The sequence below is a fragment of the Heterocephalus glaber genome, unplaced genomic scaffold (assembly GCF_053883595.1).
Source record: "Heterocephalus glaber isolate CG9 unplaced genomic scaffold, H.glaber_assembly_v1.0 deba00001111, whole genome shotgun sequence".
Taxonomy (NCBI): domain Eukaryota; kingdom Metazoa; phylum Chordata; class Mammalia; order Rodentia; family Bathyergidae; genus Heterocephalus; species Heterocephalus glaber.
This window is the reverse complement of record NW_028258194.1, coordinates 1,316,745-1,338,044: the sequence shown is the minus strand read 5'-3', so window position 1 is coordinate 1,338,044 and position 21,300 is coordinate 1,316,745. Positions and strand designations below refer to the sequence as shown.

Sequence of the window (21,300 nt, the reverse complement as noted above, 5' to 3'; positions counted from 1 at the left end):
TGTTCTTCTATCTCGAGTCCTTTCCACTTATCTCAAGTCTCTACTGAGCACTGGTGTGTAGAAGAGGCAATGCTGCTTCTCCCGTGAGTGTAGCAGTGCTAAGCTAAATGTCAATCAGCCTGACATTTCATGGTCCGAAGGCTCTCAAAAAGCACAGCGCTGGGCTGCGCATCTACAGTCACAGCCTGAATTTAGGGTGACTGGGTTGCTGCTAACACTGACTTAAGGAATATCAGGTATTAAGAAATGGATGAAAAAGCACTTTATCACTCAACTAGAACATGTTTTGGAAAAGAAGACCATATTTAAATAGCTCTAAAAATACTGATATAAACATTGCTGTCCTTGCCCACTTGGAAGAAGACATTACAGTGGCTGCTTTGCAGGCATGTGGAGTCACAGAAGTGAAGGTTCACAGGAAGTCACAGAGCAAACACCAGGCTCTAATGAATCATCCTCTGACTTCTCTACCACAAAAAGAAAAACCCTGGAACTAGCTCGCAAATAAAAGAAAAATGACAAATAGATCGCTAATAAACATTCTTGATTTTTGGACTAGGCCAAAGCTTCTGGTAAGAGCACTTTACATTCTGAAGTAAAATTACATCTAATGTGCTTTTCTGTGTTTCCCTTGATGAATATTTGAAATTTGTGCTTTTTCCAGTTAGTTTTAATTCTTTCACCCTGCTTCAGCTCTAACAGAGGAATTCTGTAAGAAATGTAAGAATACCCGGATCATGCGAACTCCACAATCAGAAAACTACAGTGGCTCCCAACCACTTCCCAGACGAATAATAAAATTAAAACTGTTGGCATGTTCCTAAAAAACCCTAACTTTTCCTTTAACTTAGAGCTCCATAACACGGACCCAAGAATGAGCCTCAGGGGTCGGAAACTCCCTGAAATTGAAACAAACATTTGGAACATTTTTATATGTTTTCTAGAGGAGAGACTCTGAAGCTCTCAGAGTCCCATGGAGTCTCTGACCTCAAAAGGTTTACAACTATAACTTTAATTTCCCCTTTCACCACCTCCATCATCTTCAATGGATGCATCCATTATTATTTCACAGGCCTGGAATTTCTAGCAGGCTCAAGAAAACCTACCTACTGCCTTGAAGCAAGAGACATATGCTTTCTTTACTTAAAATGCCCCCAAAACTCACAAAGCTCTTCTTGAAATCCACCCCCCTCTTCATCCCACCAGGCCTGCCGACCCTGTTCACCTTGGGTATCAAAGTTACCAATCTTCAGATGGTGACAGATTGTCTGCCAACAGGAGAAGGACACCAGGCCAGTGCACTTGAACTACTATTCCCAATATGCTACAGTGGGGTTTTTTAAATACACTCTCTAGGTAATGATATCATAAGCCCTTTCCAAGATAAGTCTTGAAATAAAACAAATAATTTAATGATAAAAATATAAGCACCTGAAGCTGGAACAGAAAACATTGAGACAGATCACAACACAGATCCAAGTCTCATGGAATGATCTTTGGCTAAAAATGGATCCCAACAACAAACTGTCTCTTTAAATTTACACAGGAGTAATTCATGTCAAAATTAATAAACAGTAAATGCAATCTTAAATGAAAAGAGCAAATGTATCTTTCCCTCTTTTGATATCTAAATTTCAATTTGGGACAATTTACAAATTTGACAGGCCAATAAAACCATTTTTAGAGCTAACAAAATAGAAACAATGAATACAACAAAAAATTTCAAATCTCACACCAAATGTTTCCAAGTCTTGTATCCCCTATAAAAATTTAGGACAAATTAATGAATAAATAGCAATACATCCCACAGAAAAGTCCAAATATTAAACACAAGACTTTTTTAAACAACCATTTTCATAGTTAACAATTCATGGTTAATACCTCCTAGCTTTTTTTATTTATCTCTGAAGCCCTCTCTTTGTCCAAAAAAACACCAAACAAAAACCTGTAAAAGTTTCAGATGATACAAGTTCCTTCCTGAGCTACCTAATAGCGCCTCTGTTCAAATATCTTGTGATCACCACACAAACTTTAACAAATGAGTCACTATCTTCTAGAAGCCCACCATTTCCATTTCAGAACTTCCATGCCCAAGGCCAACGGCATATCTATGGGGAACAGCCTACTGTGATGTACTACTTGCTTATTTACTTTGTGCCAGGGCACAATGAGAATAACAGAACTAGCACCTGCCGTTTGACAATGAAATTTATGCAACTGAGAAGACCTTTCTTACTTTTCTTAAAATTAAATTCTTGGTGTTCACAAAATAGTTTCAAAAACAATAACCTCTGAGATGTTAAAGTGTGCCATGTATGTTAAATTATGTTTTCTCTGAAGCTGTCAGATGCATGGTGCTAAATGATTCACAAGAGGTCAAGGTGGGGACTCAGCACCTCTGCCCAATGCAACAGACAAGCCAAGATGGAGTCTCTCATGTTAAAGCTCCCTTCTACCCACCTAAAATTAAGTTGTCTATCAGACCTTCAGGAAAGTCAGGAAAGACGGATAATCCCCAAGTTCCGAAACAGGCCAGGGCTATGCAGCACGACGAAGCCCCTCTGCTGTGACCTGTAACTGAACAACCCATGTGCACTCTGTCCGCAGCCCTTTAATGTCTGTGCAGTCACCCGCCTCTGCTCAGCTGTGCAGAGCACTCAGTCTGTGTACATAATGAGGTGTTGCCCAATTCCAGAATGCAAATAAAAGCCACATAAGATCTTCCAATGAAAATGTTATGATTTTATCTTTTGACAACAGTAAACAAGTCAGAAGGGAAAAAAAGTATTTCCAGAAGCATACACTCAAATGGGTTTCCCTTCAGCACATATTTTCATCTCCATTCCACGCGGAAATGCATTCTTAGGCCTACAGTTCTTCTTCAAAGTGACAGCCTGACTCAGGCATGATGAGGAAGTGTACAGGATTGACACTGAGCGAGACATCATGGCTTAGTCACTGGGAGCTCTTGTATGCTAAGCACTCTCCGAGTGTGTCTGGTGTACTGCTCAGCCCCCAGCAGTGCCTTTTAGACCTACCAGGCACCAGGATCATCATTATCTTATGGAGGAGAAACCGAGGTACAGCGAAGTGACCTCATTTGCTCAAGGCCACCAAGCTGGGAAGTGGAGGGCCAGTTCAACATTAGAACTAGAGCTCTCTGTCACCAGGCTGTATTGCATCACCATGTGAAATACTGTATCAACTTTCCAGCTTTTTTCTGTTCATAAGAATCTGATATTTTGCACAAAAACAACCTGAAAGGATCTATGAACCCAAATATGAAAGCCTAAAAGTATAAAACTTGAAGAAGGAATAACAAGGGAAAATGTCCATGAATCTAGGTTAGGCAAGAACCACATAGGATACAAAAGACATGATGTATAAAAGAAAAAAAATTGACAAATGAGAGTCCATCAAAATTTAGAACTCCAAATGACATCATTAAAAGGAAAAGTAGTCCTTAAACAGACCATATTTACAATGCATACAACCTATGACCAGAACATATAAAGAACTCTTACAGCTCATCAATAGACAACTCAATTAAAAAGTAGGCACAAGAAGATGATTAATAGCCAGTACAGCACAAGGAAAGGTGTGCAACTCCGGAATTAGAAAAACACTAATCAGTACAATAACAAGGCTGAGTTATACACTCATCAGGGAGATGAAGTTAAAAGTTTTAAAAGCCTTGTCATGACTTTTTCATTTTGTTGGATTCTCCCCCTTTGTGTTTAATTTGTCACGCTCAATGGATTCATTCTGCTGAGTTTCCTGGGGTTGTGATCCTCATTGTCTTTTCCTAGGGTATTGTCTAAAATTTTTTGGAGTGCTGGCTTGGTATTCATGAAGTTCCTAAGGTACTCTTTATCATGAAAGTATCTTATTTCTCCATCAATTTTGAAAGATAGTTTTGCAGGGTACACCAATCTGGGTTGGAGGCTGTTTTCCTTTAGGGCTTGAAATACATCACTCCAAGCTCTTCTTGCCTTGAGGGTTTGCATTGAGAAGTCTGCTGTGATTCTGATGGGCTTCCCTTCGTATGTGATTTGTTTCTTTTCTCTCACTGCTTGTAGAATTTTGTTCTTCTGTTGGGTTTCTGGAATCCTAACTATTATATGCCTATATGTAGATTTTTTTGACCAAGGCTAGCTGGAGTGCTATATGCCTCACTTATCTGTATGTCAAGTTCTTTTCCCCTCCTTGGGAAGTTTTCTACCGTCACGTCTGTGAACAGTTTTTTTTATGTCATCTGCACTCTCTCCTGTTTCTTCATTGACCCCAATCAGTCTTATGTTATTCTTCTTTGCATCGTCTAGCAGCTGCTGGATTGATTTTTTGTGTTTCTTTACAATTTTAAGGCAATTTTTCTTTTCCTGGTCACTAATTGCAATCTTATCTTCTATATCTGAAATTCTGTCCTCACATTGGTTCATTCTGCTGCGCTGTCTTTCGATGGAGTTTTTAATCTCCTGGACATCTGTTTGCATCTGTTTTATGGATTCCATTTGTTTCCTATGTTGGGATTCCATCATGTTGCTCAGATCCTTTATTTTTTTATTTGTGTCCTCTCTAAATTTATTAATCATGTCTTGCACCATGAGCAAAATCTTTGCTGTTATCTGAGAAATTATTTCTGATTTCATTTTACCCATATCCTCTTTTGTTGCCAGTTCAGTGAGTCCAAGTGGTTGAGTATCACATTGTTCCATCTCACTTCCCTTTGGGGTTGCTGTAGGTGATCCGGAAGTCTGTTTTTGAGGCTTGTTTACGTGTCTTCTCATTTCCACGGGGCAGGGGGATGCTTCTGGGGCCCACGCAGCTCACCTTCTCTGCCCTAGGAGCGTGGAACGGCGGTAGGGGAGGCTCCTCTCAGGTGCTTGGACTGGCTCACCTTCTCTCGACAGTTCCAGTTTCATGAAAGACAAGGTCTTCCCATGTTTAAAGAAGGCTCCATCCTAGGGCTGCAGCCTAGCAGGGCCATCCTGGGTCTGCACGACCACCTCTGGTTGAAGCAGGTAGCATGCAACACACTGTGGGACCAGGAACCAGGCCATTACCCAGTCAAGTCACCACGGGAAGAGTTCGGCATGAATCACTCCATTACATGTCTGACCACGTGGAAAAGCAATTTGTTGTGTGGTTACGGTCACTGGCATTGACTGTTTATTATGTGGTGAGTTTCACAAACAATAAAGTTTATATGTTTACCATGCAAGAAAAAGCAAGGGTGGCTTAGAGATGGAACTAATGCTACTGTATGTTAAGACCCGGGGACCACAAGGCAAGAAGAGGCCATTTGGCCCACATAGCTCGCACAATTAAAAATACTATTAACTTCAACTATAAAGTCTTGCTGCTTGTCAATGCATCCCACAAGTACTTCTTGGCTAAAGAATCTTCAAGCAGATAACCAACACCAGACCTTCTAGGGACAGTGTGTACATAAATACTATCTAACCTCCATGTGATCTGACATCAAATCCTTCTCTGATTAGATCTGAGAGGTCCCCCAGCTTCAAGATTACTCACTACATTTGGCCCATTTACGAGAATCAGGTCCAGAATCTTCTCCAAGAGATAGTTCTCAACTATCGCACAAGAAATCAGTGCTACATTTCTTTTTCTGGAAAAGGATTCTCATGAATTTTGTCTTGTTATTATCCACTATAATATCAAAAAGTAAATAAAATCCTCCATCAAGATCTAGGCCTTTACAATGATGAATGAATATCATTATATTGTATACCTAAAATGTACCAATAAACTCAGTGGAAAAAAAAGATCCAGGCCCTTATCCAAGATCCTCATCTGTTCCTCATCTATTTCTTTTTTCCTCAAAACTTAATAACTCACCTGGACATCTTTACAGTCTTTAGATGTGCTCATTGCCTCTGAAGGAATACAAACTTCATTTCTGTATGTGACTCGGTATTCTTCATAGAGCAATTGCTCCTAGCCCTCTTGCGTACTTCACTAATTCTCAGTTGGAGCCTACAGAGATGAGAATATGAATGTCCCTCTGTCCCAGGAAATGACAGGAAGCATAATCCCAATGGTGACTTCACAGACACTCTGGCCTGGTAGAAATCCTCCCCAGTCCCTCCATGACCAGCCTGCTCTCGAGGCTGTGCAAAACCCTGTCTTACCATAAAATAAGCTTCACTGACCTGGTGGCAGTTCATGATTTTGAAAATTCCACTTCAACTGAGAATTTTCTCAAATGGCTCTGTATTTCTGCTTTGCTGACAACCAACACCCACAAATTTGCCAAGACAACCCCCTGCCCCTTCGCCTAGCTGTCTCATATTTACTGTTCCTGGGCACAGTCTCCAGGTTGGCTGCCGGGTTCCACCCAGTGAGCACTGCCACTGCCTCTGGGTGACACAGTGGGTGGAGAGGTGATGGAAGGTAAAGAAACCTGGGTCAGTGCTGCTCTGCACTGATGAGGTGCCCTCGGGCCTCCTGGACCCTGACCTCTACATCTGCAGGCTTGCTTCTGTCCTAGCCAGTTATTCCACTGGCAGTTCATGAGTGCCTGCTATGGGCTGTGAGGTGGGATGAAAGTCACAAACCCCAGCTTAATGACTGAGTCTAAACACAGCCAACCTGCCATCTTTATCCTGAAAACAGAAACACTGCCGAGAAATCCAAAATCAATTCCAACATCTCATTTTGGCCAACTCTTTTAAAACTTCTTTCCCACCAATTTCTGTACCAGCAAAAAGGCAACAATTTTAGAACACATGAAAGACCATCACTTCCAGGTCTCTTCTCTCTCCCACTAGGGCTGCCCATTTAAAATTCAAGTAAAAGGAGAAGCAAGAAATTTGGAGAAGTCAACAGTTCAGTAATTAAGCACTGAAATGACAAAAGTTGCCCAAATGTATGCTGAAGAAAAACAAGGTGATACCAGCTAAAATGTCATCTTGTTCCACGTTTGAAGATGTCAAACTGAAAACTGGTTGATGAACAATACGTGGAATAATGCCGACTTGTGTCAGCGTGTGGCTTGACAACACTGCAGAATCAGTTCTGAGAATCATCACTGTCTATTTCTCAACTGGGATGTGTTTGTCCTCTTTTGAAAGCTTACTCAGAACTCACCATCCCTGACCCCAACTGGGGTCCTTCCATGTGTCCACTTAGCAGCCCAGATAGCCACAGAATGCAGCTGGCCAAGAACTCCCTTGCATTATTCATGCACTGTTTTGTGAGCTTGGCTGTGACTCTCTTCTGCAGCAGACCCTAAATGCTTCTTATCTGAGCCCTTGGTGAGAATGACTTGCTGCTTTCTCTTCCTCCCTTGGCATCACACCTTCCTAGGTCTGTTATGCCAAGACAGAACCCAGTACCACTTTCAAAAGAGGGAATTCATCAATGAGCACCAGCATCATACACTTAAGCAGAGGAAAACTGTTTGCAGTTTTCATGGGAAACGAGAAAAGATAATTTTCATGACAACAATAATTGCATGAAAACAAAGGGGAAAATGCAATCTCAATTGGGGATTTAAGGAGAGAGCAGGAATATCAATACAATAGGAACATCTTAGAGAAGCTGGAAGCGACTTTTAAAAACCTCAGTCTAATTTCCCACAGTAGGAACAACTAGTTGAGGGATCTGTAACAAGTCATTTATCTGAAACTAAAGAGATGCTGGTATTCCCTGTTTATAACGCTCTAGGAAGCTAATACTAAACTAAATGAGAAGTTCTAGGAAAAGAGCATTCATGTCATTCTAACTGTCATGCCAGGGAAGGGCAGTGCCCGGTGCCACAGGTGGGTTGACACAGGGAGCACCTCCTGGGGGCCTCGAGGGCCAGGGCACTGGATGGGGTCCTCAGTTCAAAGATGAACGGGACATGGCTTCTTCCTCCAGAGTTTACATTTCAATTCCAAGCTCAACAGAGACTTTCTCAGAGCAAATCCAACCTAACACACCAATCTCTACTAGTTATGGCTGTCATAATGAGTTTGGTTGTCACAGTGAGTGTGTGTGCACATATGTGTAGGTGCTTCATTATTTAAAGTTTTCATACATTCACACAGAGTATCAATGTCAATGCTCAGATTTTCAGAAACAGCTGGGTTTATAGAGACCATATTTTAAATCTTAAGTTTAATCTTTCCATAAATGAATTCAGCATCTTTATTCTGATACAATAGTTGGTGAGTCTCCTTTTGTAAATTAGGCCTTCTGCTTTGGCAAACAGAATCATTTAAAAGCCTAAAAAAACTGGAAAGATGTTATTTTAACTTTGTTGACTGGATCAAAGATCTAAATATTAAAACAGAAACATTAAATCTTCTGGAAGATAAAATAGGTAAAACACTTGAAGGCATAGGTGTAGGAAAGGATTTTCTAAACAAAACCTCAATTTCACAAGAAATAGCAGCAAGAATCAATAAATAGGACTTTATCCGACTAAGAAGCTTCTATACAGCAAAAGAATCAATCAGTAGACAGAAGAGGAAAACCTACAGATGGGGAATAAAAGTCTTATCAGCTACTCTTCACACAGAGGACTAATAGCTAAAATATATAAAAAACTCAAAAACATTAAAGAGCTAGTCAAGAAATGGGCTAGAGAAATGAACAGATACTTCACACAGGAAGAAATACAAATGGTTAGCAAATATTTGAAAAAATCTTCAACATCTCTGGCCACTAGAGAAATGCAAATGAAAACAGCACTAAGATTCTATCTTACTCCACAAAGGATGGCAATCATTAGGAAATCAAACAGTAACAAATGCTGGCAAGGCTGTGGCAAAGAAGGAATGCTCCTGCACTGCTGGTGGGAATGCATACTAGAAAACCATTATGGAAATCAGTATGGAGATTTCTCGAATAATAGAAATTAGAAATTCTGTACAACCCAGCTATTCTTCTGCTAGGTATTCCCCAAAAAGTTTAAGCCATCAGATTACAGCAATATGTACATACCAATGTTTATAGCAGCACAATTCATAATAGCTAAATCCTGGAAGCAGCCTGAATACCCATCAACAGATGATTGGATAGACAAAATATGGTAAGTATATATAATGAAATACTACTATGCTATAAAGAATGACAAATTTGTGCAAGCGCAAGGACCTGAGTTCGATCCCTGGTACCAAAAACAAAGAATGACAAATTTCTGGGGCCTGGGATTTAGCTTAGTGGTTCCGGCACCTGCCTCACAAGCACAAGGTCCCAAGTTCAACCCCTGGTACCAAAAAAAAAAGAATGACAAATTTGGGGCATTGTAGGAAAATGGATGCACCTGGAAAATATAATACTGAGTGAAATAAACCAGACACACAAGCTTACATACTGTATGGTTTCCCTCATTTGAGCGAGACAAAGTACAAACAAAAAAAATGATAAAGGACAGATGGAAAGGGACAAGGGGACCGATCTTGACCAATAGGGAAGTGGCCCAAGGGAACAAAGATGAGGGTTAAGGAGGAGGGGAAGAGGAAATGAGAGAAATAAAGTGTGCCATGTTCAGGATCCTAATAACTCCAGTCAGTGTAAACATTATATGCCATAATATGAGCTAAGACAAATAATATCAACAAGTATGAGATGGAGGGATTGATGGGAGGGCAGGGGAAGGGGGAAAAAATAATAACCAAGAGAGTATGTAAAGGTGCATATCTCCAATGATGAATGTCATTATACTGTACACCTGAAATGTACCAATAAAAGGATATTAAAAAAAAACAAGTATGAAAAAGGTGGCCAATGTGCCACAGCTTCCAGCATGGGGGGAGGCTTCTGGATCAGCAAGCCACAGCTCGCAGCACAGAGGAGGCTACCAGATCAATGTGCCGCAGCTCCCAGAATGGGGTAGACGTGCCACAGCTCCCAGTGCAGAGGAGGCTTCTGAGTCAATGTGCCACAGCTCCCAGCATGAGGGAGGCTTCTGGGTCAGCGTGTGACAGCTCCCAGCACAGAGGAGGTGAGCCACATGGGCACCAGCAGCACAGCACCCCCCCACACCCCATCAAAACGAGAAGACATGTAAACAAGCCTCAGAACCAGACTTCCAGATCACCTAAAGCAACCCAAAAGGGAAATGAGATGGAACACTCTGATCCTCAACCACCTGGACTCCCTGAACTAGCAACAAAAGAGGATCTGGGAAAAATGAAATCAGAAATAATTTCTCAGATAACAGCAGAGATTGTGCCCATAGTGCAACACATGATTAAAAAATCTAGAGAGGACACAGATAAAAAAAATAGAGGAGCTGAAGAACATGATGGAATCCCAATGTAGGAAACAAACAGAATCCATAAAACAGAAGCAAACACATTTCCAGGAGATTAAAAACTCCATCAAAAGTCTATACAGCAGAATGAGCCAATGTGAAGACAGAATTTCAGATATAGAAGATAAGATTCCAATTAGTGACCAGGGAGAGAAAAATTTCTTTAAAATTGTAAGGGACCACAGGAAATCAATCCAGCAGCTGCTAGACGATGCAAAGAAGAATAACATAAGACTGATTGGAGTCAATGAAGAAACAGGAGAGAATTCAGATGACATAAAAACACTGTTCACAGAAGTCATGGCAGAAAACCTCCCAAGCAGGGCAAAAGAAATTGACATAGAGTTAAGTGAGCCATATAGGACTCCAAATAGCCTTGATCAAAAAAAAATCTACACATAGGCATATAATAGTTAAGATTCCAGAAACCCAATAGAAGAACAAAATTCTACAAGCAGTGAGAGAAAAGAAACAAATCACATACAAAGGAAAGCCCAACAGAAGCACAGCAGACTTCTCAACCCAAACCCTCAAGGCAAGAAGAGCTTGGAGTGATGTATTTCAAGCCCAAAAGGAAAACAACCTTGAACCCAGACTGATGTACCCTGCAAAGCTATCTTTCAAATTGATGGTAAAATAAGATACTTTCATGACAAAGAGCACCTTGGGAACTTCATGAATACCAAACCAACACTCCAAAAAATTTTACACAAACTCCTAGGTAAAGGCAATGAGGATCACAACCTGAGGAAGCCCAGCAGAATGAATCCACCAGGCACAACAAGAAATTAAAAGCAAAGGGGGAGGATCAAACAAAAAGAAAAAGTCATGAGAATGATAAGTCACTATGTATCAGTTATAACCATCAATGTTAATAGTCTCAATTCACAATCAAAAGAAATAGACAGAATGGGTCAAGAAGCAAGATCCAACAATATGCTGCATATAAAAAGCACACTTAATTCAAAAAGAAAACCTTAGACTGAAAGTTAAAGGGTGGAAAACAATACTCCATGCAACAGGAATCCAAAAAAAAAGGAGGAGTAGCTATCCTATTTACAGATCAAGTGGATTTCAAACTAACACTAAGAGAGACAAAGAAGGACATAATATCCTTGTAAAGGGAACAATCCAAGAGGAAGAGATGACAATCATAAAGGTCTATGCACCAAACACTAGTGCACCCAACTATAAAAAACAAATACTAACAGACATGAAAAATCATATAAACACTAATATAATAGTAGTGGGGGACCTCAATATCCCATTGTCAAAATAGATAGATTAACTAGACCGAAAACAAGCAACGAAATACTAGAACTCAATCAAACTCTTCAACAAATGAACTTAACAGATGTTTACAGTGTTCCACCCTACAAAATCAGAATACACGTTCTTTTCAGCTGCACATGGGTTCCTCTCCACATACTCACTCCTAGAACATATTTAGGTAAGTGCAAAGGAATTGAAATTATCCTCTGTATATTATCAGACCATAGTACAATGAAATTGGAGATCAATAGCAAAAGAAACCACAAAAATTTCATAAACACATGGAAATTGAACAAGACACTTCTGAATAACCAATGGGTCATAGAGGAAATTAAAGAAGAAATCAGACAGTTCCTTCAATTAAATCACAATGACAATACAACATATTGGAATCCATGGGACACAATGAAAGCAGTCTCATGAGGGAAATTCATAGCAGTGAATATGCATATTAGGAAAACAGAGTGAGCCTAATTAAACAACCTGATGCTGAAACTCAAGCTTCTAGAAAAAGAAGATCAGGACAAACCCAAAGCCCATAAAAGGAGGAAATTATAAAGATCAGGGCAGAAATCAATGCAATGGAGACTAAGAAAACAATACAAAAAATCAGTGAAGCCAAGAGTTCGTTCTTCGAAACAATAAACAAAATTGACAAACCCTTAGCCAACCTTATCAGAAAGAGGAAAGAAAAGGCCCAAATCCATGCAATTAGGAATGAAAAGGGTGAAATCACAACAGACCCAGCAGAAATCCAAAAGATCATCAATACCTACTTCCAAAACCTATACGCCAATAAGATGGACAACACAGAAGAAATGGACAGATTCCTAGACACGTATGAATTGCCAAAGTTGAATGAAGAAGACCTCAAAATTCTAAACAACACAATATCAATCAATGAAATTGAAAACATAATTTAACTAAGAAAAAACCAACTAAGAAAATCCCAGGTCCTGATGGCTTCACCACTGAATTCTACAAGACATTTACAGAGGAACTACTGCCACTACTGTTTAAACTCTTCAATGAAATTGAAAGGGAAGCAATACTCCCAAATTCATTCCTGTAAGCAAGCATCACCTTGATTCCCAAAACAGAGAAAGACCCAATCAAAAAAAGAGAACTATAAGCCAATCTCACTAATGAACATAGATGCAAAAATCCTTACTAAGATACTGGCAAATAGAATGCAGAAGATCATCAAGAAGATCATACACCCTGATCAAGTGGGATTCATCCCAGGGATGCAGGGATGGTTCAACACATGCAAATCAATCAATGTAACACACTATATCAATAGAGCCAAGGACAAAAACCATATGATTATCTCAATTGATGCAGAAAAGCATTTGACAAAATCCAACATGCATTTATGATAAAAATAAAACCGACAAAAAATCAGAATAGATGGTCTCTATCTCAATCTGATAAAAGCCATCTATGAAAAACCAACAGCCAGTATTGTACTAAATGCTCAAAAACTGAAATCCTTCACACTCAAATCAGGAACAAGACAAGGATATCCACTATCACCACTCTTGTTCAATATAGTTTTGGAAAAATTAGCCATGGCAATTAGACAAGAGAAAGAAATACAAGGAATAAAGATAGGAAATGAAGAAGTCAAATTGTCATTATTTGCAGATGACATGATACTCTATATCAAAGATCCCAAGACTCCACCAAAAGTCTTCTAGATGTAATAACCAAACTCAGTAAAGTAGCTGGATACAAGGTCAACACACAAAAATCAATCGCTTTCCTCTACAGGAACAACAGACTCACTGAGAGAGAAACAGGGCAAATAATTCCTTTCACAATAGCATCCAAAAAACTGAAATACCTAGGAATCAACCTAACAAAAGAAATCAAAGACCTCTTCTCTGAAAACTATACCACTCTGAAAAGAGAGATTGAAGGCAATATCAGAAAATGGAAAGACATCCCTTGCTCCTGGGTAGGAAGAATCAACATAGTGAAAATGGCCATACTTCCAAAACTACTGTATATATTCAATGCAATCCCAATTGAAATCCCAGCAGCATACTTCCCAGACCTTAAGAAAACAATCCAAAAATTCATTTGGAACAAGAAGAGACCCAGAAGAGCAAGAGCAATTCTAGGTAACAGAGACATGGCAGGGGTATTACAACCCCCAACTTGAAACTATACTACAAAGCTACTGCGATAAAAACAGCATGGTACTGGCAAAGAAACAGACTTGAGGACCAGTGGAACAGATTAGAAGATGCAGAAACAACTCCAGACACACTCGGGGACCTCATCTTTGACAAAGGAGCCAAACACCCACACTGGAGGAAGTACAGCCTCTTTAATAAATGGTGCTGGAGACATTGGGTTTCAACTTGCCAAAGACTAAAACTAGGCCCATATCTCTCACCATGCACTCAACTAAAATCAAAATGGATTAAACATCTAAATATTAAAACAGAAACACTGAACTGACTGGAACAGAGGTTAGGTAGAACTCTTGAAGACACTGGTGTAGGAAAAGATTTTATGAACAAAATCTCAGTTGCCCGTGAACTAGCACAAACAATCAACAAGTGGATCTCTTCTTACTAAAAAGCTTCTGCACAGCAAGAGAAACCACCAGCAGTGTGAAGAGACAACTCACAATGTGGGAAAAAATTTTCACCAGTGGTCCCTCAGACAAAGATCTACTATCTCGAATCTATAAAGAACTTAAAAAATCAGACCTCCCAAATTTGAAGACCCAATCCAAAAATGGGCATCTGAAATGAACAGACATTTCTCAAAGAAGTAGAAATGGCAAATGAATATATGAAAAACTGTTCAACATCACTAGTCATTCGAGAGATACAAATGAAAACAATGCTGAGATTCTACCCCACTCCAGAAAGAATGGCTATCATGAAATCAACCAATAACAAATGGTGGTGGGGCTGTGGGGAAAGAGGAAGCCTGCTCCACTGCTGGTGGGAGTGTAGACTGGTGCAACCACTGTGGAAATCAGTATGGAGATACCTCAAAGAACTAGGACTAGAGGTCTCATTTGACCCAGCTATTCCCCTGCTGGTTATCTTCCCCAAAAGAATTAAAAGAATCACACCACAGTGATATATGTGCACCCATGTTCATAGCAGCACAATTTGTAATAGCTAAAACTTGGAAAGAGCCCAAATGCCCATCACCTGGAGACTGGATAAAGAAAATGTGATTTTTTAAAAATAAAATGGAGTACTACTCAGCCATAAAAAAGTTGAGAAATTAGAGACATTTGTTGCTAAATGGATCCACATTCAGGCGATGCTCTTAAGTGAAATAAATAGGACACACGTGTGTAAATACCGAATAGTTTCTCTAGTGTGAGAAACTGAAAGTGTAAATAAGGACTAAAAGGTATAATAGATAATGTGAAATAGAAAGAAAAGGGGCAAAGGGGAAGGGGAAGTGGGAAGGGTAGGGGAAAGGACAGAAGGGAATGGAATTAATATGAGAAAATGAAAAAATGGAAACAAAGCCTTTGTAAATAGGGAGGGATGGAGGGGTTGAAGGGAGGGCAGGGGAAGGGGGAAAAATAAAAACCAACAGAGTATGTAAAGGTGCAAATTTCCAATGATGAATGTCGTTATATTGTACACCTAAAATGTACCAATAAAAGGATTTAAAAAATAAAGAAAAGAAAAAGGTGATAGGGAACCCAAGGGAGGGGAAAGGGGAGGGCATAAGGGAACTAGAAAAAACCCGAGCTGTAATAGGGAACATGTAACCACTCCCCAGAATGACTGCAAACTGTGTGAACTGCAAACATGCACTAAAAAAGTCCAACTAAATTGGATAAGCATAGTTAACCCAAATGGCATCAAGGGGAAACAAAGGAAGGCTCTCTTCCGTTTCTTCAGAGGAGAAGTCTTCACCTTCACCTTGGACACCAGCACAGACTCTCCTACCTTCCGGGACAGACTCTTCAGTCTTCCATCGCAGACCTTTGGCCTCCTGATCTGGACTCGCACTGGACACTACACTGAGCCCCAGGCCTTCAGCTGGATCCTTCAGATCTCCAGTGCAGAGGCAGACTTCGCACTCTTCCATCCCTGAATCTGTGGGTGGCCATGATAGGTCAATCCTGTAAATCGTATATATTTGCATACCTTGCCTTGAATCTGTTTCCCTTATAAGCACTGACTGATACAGATATTTTTAAAATCTGCTTGCACATACCAGTTGTGAATTTGCAGATGGCCTGCTCTAAGTTCTTCATCTACAGCAGATTTTCCCAGCCTCAGCACTTTGCGTTGTGGGGCCTGGCTTTCGCACTGCAGTTCACCAACACCCCCAGCCTCTACAAACGAGTACCAAAAGTGCCCTCACCCTGTTGGCCAGCTGTGACAATCAAAACTGCCCCAGACATTGCCATATGTTTCGGGCTGAGGGCCCAAATTGCCCTCCTTCCATTTCTCCAAAGAAACTTCCAAAATGCCAAACTAAGTAAAATGTGATAGTTCAAACAAACAAATGCAGAGCAATGCTGTGAGCAAGGGCAACTCAGAGCAAGAGAGAATGGAGCTGGTTTTGTCTTCCTGGTTGATGAGGTCCTCTCCTCTCCCTCCTAGCCGTCAGGAATCAGGCCCTTTCAGTGAGTGATTCAGTCCTCTACTCCTGATCCTCTAACTCATTCCCACTGCTGCCAGCAAGCACAGAAAATCCAGTGTTTGATGCACCTCACAAAAGCTGTCTTTCAAAAACACTGGGTCAAGAAGCAATTTAATTAAAGGCAGGGACAGCAACCTGACAGCTAAACTCAGAAACACCAAATACAGAGGATGCTACAACTTCTGGAATCCCATTTCTTCTGCTGTCGGTAAAAAGCTCATTTGAGCCTAGTTCTGAAAGAATTGCCATAACGTATTCAGGGTGTGAAGATGAGACCTCTTCACCTCCTCCAGCGAATCTCCCACAGCACTTGAAAAGAAGCACAAGCCGACTCACCCTGGGCAAACGCCTGTTTACAACAGCAACCTGTGATTAACAGAGACCAGTTTCTTTCACAGCCTGACCCAAATCAGTGAAACTCATTTGGTTTCTGCCAGAATTGGATTCTAATCCTGTACTCTAGACATTTAGCTACAACTTTTAGCTTACTGTTCCTACGTTAGCTAAAGGCAGACAAGGATTTTCCAGAAAGAGAAATGGGCTCAGAATTGTTACTATGAACACTCTTGAAAATGACAAAGTAATCCCACAAACTCTTAAACTGGACTAGAACTCTGAGTACTAGTCTAGTTATGCACCCACATCATCTCTCAGTGAAGGAACTTACTGATGGGTCAATGAATAAACAGCCACAATGCCCATGTTCTGGCAGCCAGGCTGTACATCTAGTAAAAGAAGCTTGTTTCAGCTTTACTCTTCTCTCATTCAGAAAACAGTCTTTATACCTGTGTTCCATTTACCCTTTCTTCAGCTGAATTTTACATCCCTTCTTTGATAAAGGGTGACAGTAACCAGCGGAGCCATATCCAGAGATTCTCTATCACGAGTACTACTCCAAATAATAATAATAAATAAAAGCAGAAATCTATCCAGGCCAGACCACTTTTGTTTACAAGGATGCCGAGGGCTCCATTCACATGGGCAGTGCTGGTCTCCGGACAGAACTAGCTGTTTTAGACCCCAAAGACTGGGAATTAAAGGCCTCAAACTCTTTTCTGATTCTGCTGCTCCTGTGCTATTTTGAGAGTCACTTAATCTCTCTGGACTTTTATTGATCTATAAATAGCAACTAGTTGGCAAATGATAGAATAATGATGGAAAGGACATTTTAAGAGCACTGGCTAAAAATCATTAAAGTTAAATTGTATTTTTAAACCCTAAATAGAGATTACTGGCATCTTTAACACTCTTTTCCAGTACAATTTCACTAACATTTTTCCACAAATATTTCAGACTTCCAGACAAATTAATTACAAGGTCAAAATTATCAGCTAGCTAAGGAAAATGCAAAAGACTGCTTAAGATCCTGCTTTCTGTATGACTGGGAAACATTTTAAACACAAAAATTAATTTTATTCCACCCCTAAGTAGATTTCCCTCAAGATGGAAAAGTCCTTTTCTTTGGCTTGAGAAAGTCTTAAAACCTCAGCCCCAGGGCAGGCAGAAGAGAGGCCCTGCAATCTGCCCCAGCCCATCTCTCAAAGTTCACCAGTATTAAGAAACTAGAAGCGAAATGAATTGTATTCCTCCTGCACCTGAGGGGAATATGCGGCCTGCAGCTGTTAACACTCGGTGTCATAAGGCTTGCTGCTCTGTGGCTCATTAACCAGAGGTCCCGTGTGCTTTCCAGAAAGATAACTCCAGCGTGAACAGTGTCTGTGGAGCCCTTGGAAGTCCACACAGGAGGGCAGGACGATAAGGCCTTGCTGCTTTCCCCAAGAGCTGGCTTCAGAGCCCTCTGGCCTGCACAGTGGCTGTGTGCACACCTCTACCCTGCACCCCAGAGACTGAGTCTCAGCCCTACGTAACCCCTGTCCTCTTAGCTAACAGAGTGGCTTGCTTGTTCAGCTTAGGAAAATCACCTTGCAACAAGAATCAGTTTTAAAAAGCTAACCAGTAATCTTTCCATTCACGGCCTTTCAGACCTACTTTAAAAACTTGAACTTTTTGGATGATGCTATTATAGACAGCTATGTTACATAGAAATATTATAGGAAGCCAGAGAGGGCTAGGACCTCAAGAGAGTCAGTACAGAAGATGAGGCAAAGGACACATTACAACTGTGCCTACATCTGTCAAAGGCCAGGCCTCAAAATAAAGACAGAATGATCAGGCCTACATGACTCACCAGGGGATAAGCAACAAATTGAACATTACACTGTAATTGGTATCACCTGGTCCAATAAAGTCTATATAGACATCAGTCATCAAAGTGGCTGATCAGGACCTCCTGATATATCCCTTCCTAAAAAGGTTTTTGTTCTTTTCATGTACACTTTGCTACACGACCTGCTGCCCAATTGGATCAATATTACATAAGTGGCTATACTTGTAATGTTATTAGTTGATCATAGTTTTGACCCACGTTGTACCCACCTCATGATTTTGCTCTACAAAACTTCCTTTGAGAAGTGTCCTCTTGGGAAACCCACTTTCAGGTTCCCTTCTGTCTCTCAGGAGCTATCTCTCTCCATAAATTTTTCCTACTCTTAACCCTTGTTGTTCATTAGAATTCATTCTTTGATTTTGGAGAACACAAATTCAACATATCTGACATCCAGCATGTTGGGAGTTACATTTACTTCCCCTATATCACTTGGAGGTCCACACAAAAATAATTGGAAGGAGGTAAGAGTTTGCTTTTGTTTCATGGATTCTGGATTGGGACTTGTTTAGGTAATCAGAAATTGTCATCCTTGTTTGTCTATTGCTTACACTTTAAATTTGTAAGCCTTTCTCTTTCACATTGTTCTTTGTTAAAATGATGATAAATTTAAGTTGAGAACATGGGAAGTTTATGATGTTTTTTTGAAGAGACATTTTACTTTTGCAGGCAAGGTCTTGTATTCCTGTTTTGTATATGCTGTATTCGGACTTACTAGTTTGTGCATTTATTGGTTCTCCTTGCTTGACCTGTTTGATTTGTTTTAACTGTTGTTTTGTTGTCTTACCTTGGACAGCAAGGCTAGGGAAAAGTAATGTTAGAATATCCCCTAGTGGACTTTGGTACTAATCAAAATGTGAATTCATGAAATGCTGTAAATGGGTCTTTTATGAAATCTAGTTTATATTTAGGAAATATACATGCCTATTAACAAATTACAGGACTCCAACTGCCAGTTAAAAGGCAATAGCCTGGCAGCTGTTCCTAGGACTCGGGGGACAGGCTTCACTGGGACAATCTGGCCAGATCCCCCCTCTCCACTCTAGAGGGGGTGTCAAGCCTGTTCTGTGTCAGTTTCCTTTCAGGTTTGATCTTCTGCTGGTGAGGAGGCAATCTTAGCTCTTGAGATTTCCCACTCTTGCCTTTCCAGGATGAGGTTGACAACTTGTTAAAATGCCTCAATTACTCACCGTGAACGTGAGAAGATAAGACTTCCTTTTTCTGATCTAATTTCTGATTTTTCCTGTAATTTTCTACTTTCCACTTTCCTTCATTGGAGACATGTTTCTGCTAAAGGTTAGAGAGGGAGGTATTCTAAACAGTCTCAACATTTCCCTCCTATACAGTATCTAAGAATTCTTAAATTCATTCCATAGAAAATGAGCATTTGCTAATGCCAAAGGGAGAGATGCCATCTTAGATGATATACCTTGTCTGGGTCAGATCAGACATCAGAATTTTGTCTGTCCAGGAAAACACACATGAAAGTGATGTCCGGGCTTAAGTGTTTGGCCACAGTCTCTAAGGTACAAGAAACTGCACCTGAGATCCCATGGAAAGAACCAACTTCCGGGTGAGGCCAGGAAAAGCTTTTTCCTAAAGTACAATATTTAAGGGACCAAAACATTCAGTTTAAGGGAGAATCCCCAACCTCTTGGCTCGCTCTCTCTCTCGCTCTCTCTCTCTCTCTCTCTCTCTCTCTCTCTCCCCCCCCTCTCTCTCTCTCCCTCTCTCCCTCTCTCTCTCTCCCCTCCTAGGCTTGGTTCTCATCAATTATATGTGTAGGGGAGGAAAATACCTTTGCCAATGTGTAAGTTGTGGTTGCTGAACAACGGGTACAGGTTTTAACCTGTGAGTTTCATAAGTGTGTTGCAGATATAGAAACATAGAAATTTTAGAGTGGGTTTTGAGTAAAACTTAGCCTTGACTTGATGCCAAGGAAGATTCCCTAGGTGATTAGGTAGACGCCACAAATGTCTCAGGACTTCTTTGCCCTAGGGCCCAGGGCAAGGTTTTTTTCTGAGGCTATCTCTAGAGGTGATCTCTTTTGCAGGCAGGGAAGTGCTCCAATCCCTTCCCATTTGCCCTGTGATTTTTTTCCCCTCAGTCTTTTTCAAAGAATTAGAAAGCTGTTGTTCAGGTCTTTTGATTATTGGTTTAATTTTGCCAGCAATGATCCCTTCTTTAAACATGGCTGTTCTAACTGTAACTTGTAGTTTTGGAAACACATGCTGTGGTTAGGAGTGTGAGTTTCCAGAGAAAGTAGGGGCTTGTATCGGTATGAGTGGTTAGTCCAACCCAACCTATTTTCCGGTCATTCTCCAGATAGCAGTCACCTGCTCTGAAACAGATCACCTTGGGTGATGTCTTGAGAGAATATAGAATCCAAATAGGGATTAAAAGAGACACCTATTTTCCCCTTATTGTTTCCTATGGAAAACTCAGTATTGAATTCTCTTACTCCTTTGGGATGTATTCTTAAGCACTAGAAATCATTCAACCTTCACATATTAAGAAAGAGCTGTTTGTACCTGTCCATGGCCTGCCTACTTCCTAATGGCAAATTAGAATGCAGAGAAAACTACTGATTATGATACTACTTCACAAGTAAAATTGTACTGTAAGAGAGAGGGAAAATGGGCAGAATTACCTTATGTTCAGACTTTTTTTATATTAAGAGATAATCCTTACGTGTGTTCAAAATGTAAATATAAGACAAAATACCAGAAAAAACTAGACTCTTCTGGTCCTTAAGGTACAGTCAGATGCACCCACTGTTACTGAGCCTGAGGTTCCCCTCACTGGCCCTCTGGACTCCAAGGGCGAGACTTGCAAGCTAACCTTAGTTGATGCCTCCACTGGGCTGTATCCATCCCTACCTGATTTTGTTCAGCCT

General features: G+C 40.5%; 1 protein-coding gene across 1 annotated transcript in view; it reads right to left on the bottom strand.

Annotated features, from left to right (window-relative positions):
• Positions 1–18,161, bottom strand: part of Bbs9 (Bardet-Biedl syndrome 9) — a 122,893-nt gene extending 104,732 nt beyond the window's left edge. Inside the window, exons 1-2 of the mRNA XM_087210120.1 lie at positions 15,478–18,161; positions 5,860–5,997 (exon numbers count right to left, since the gene is read on the bottom strand). Coding sequence (XP_087066246.1) covers positions 5,860–5,892 — 33 coding nt within the window. The 5' untranslated portion in view covers positions 5,893–5,997; positions 15,478–18,161. The remainder of the gene's footprint in view (positions 1–5,859; positions 5,998–15,477) is intronic.
• Positions 18,162–21,300: the final 3,139 nt, after the last annotated feature.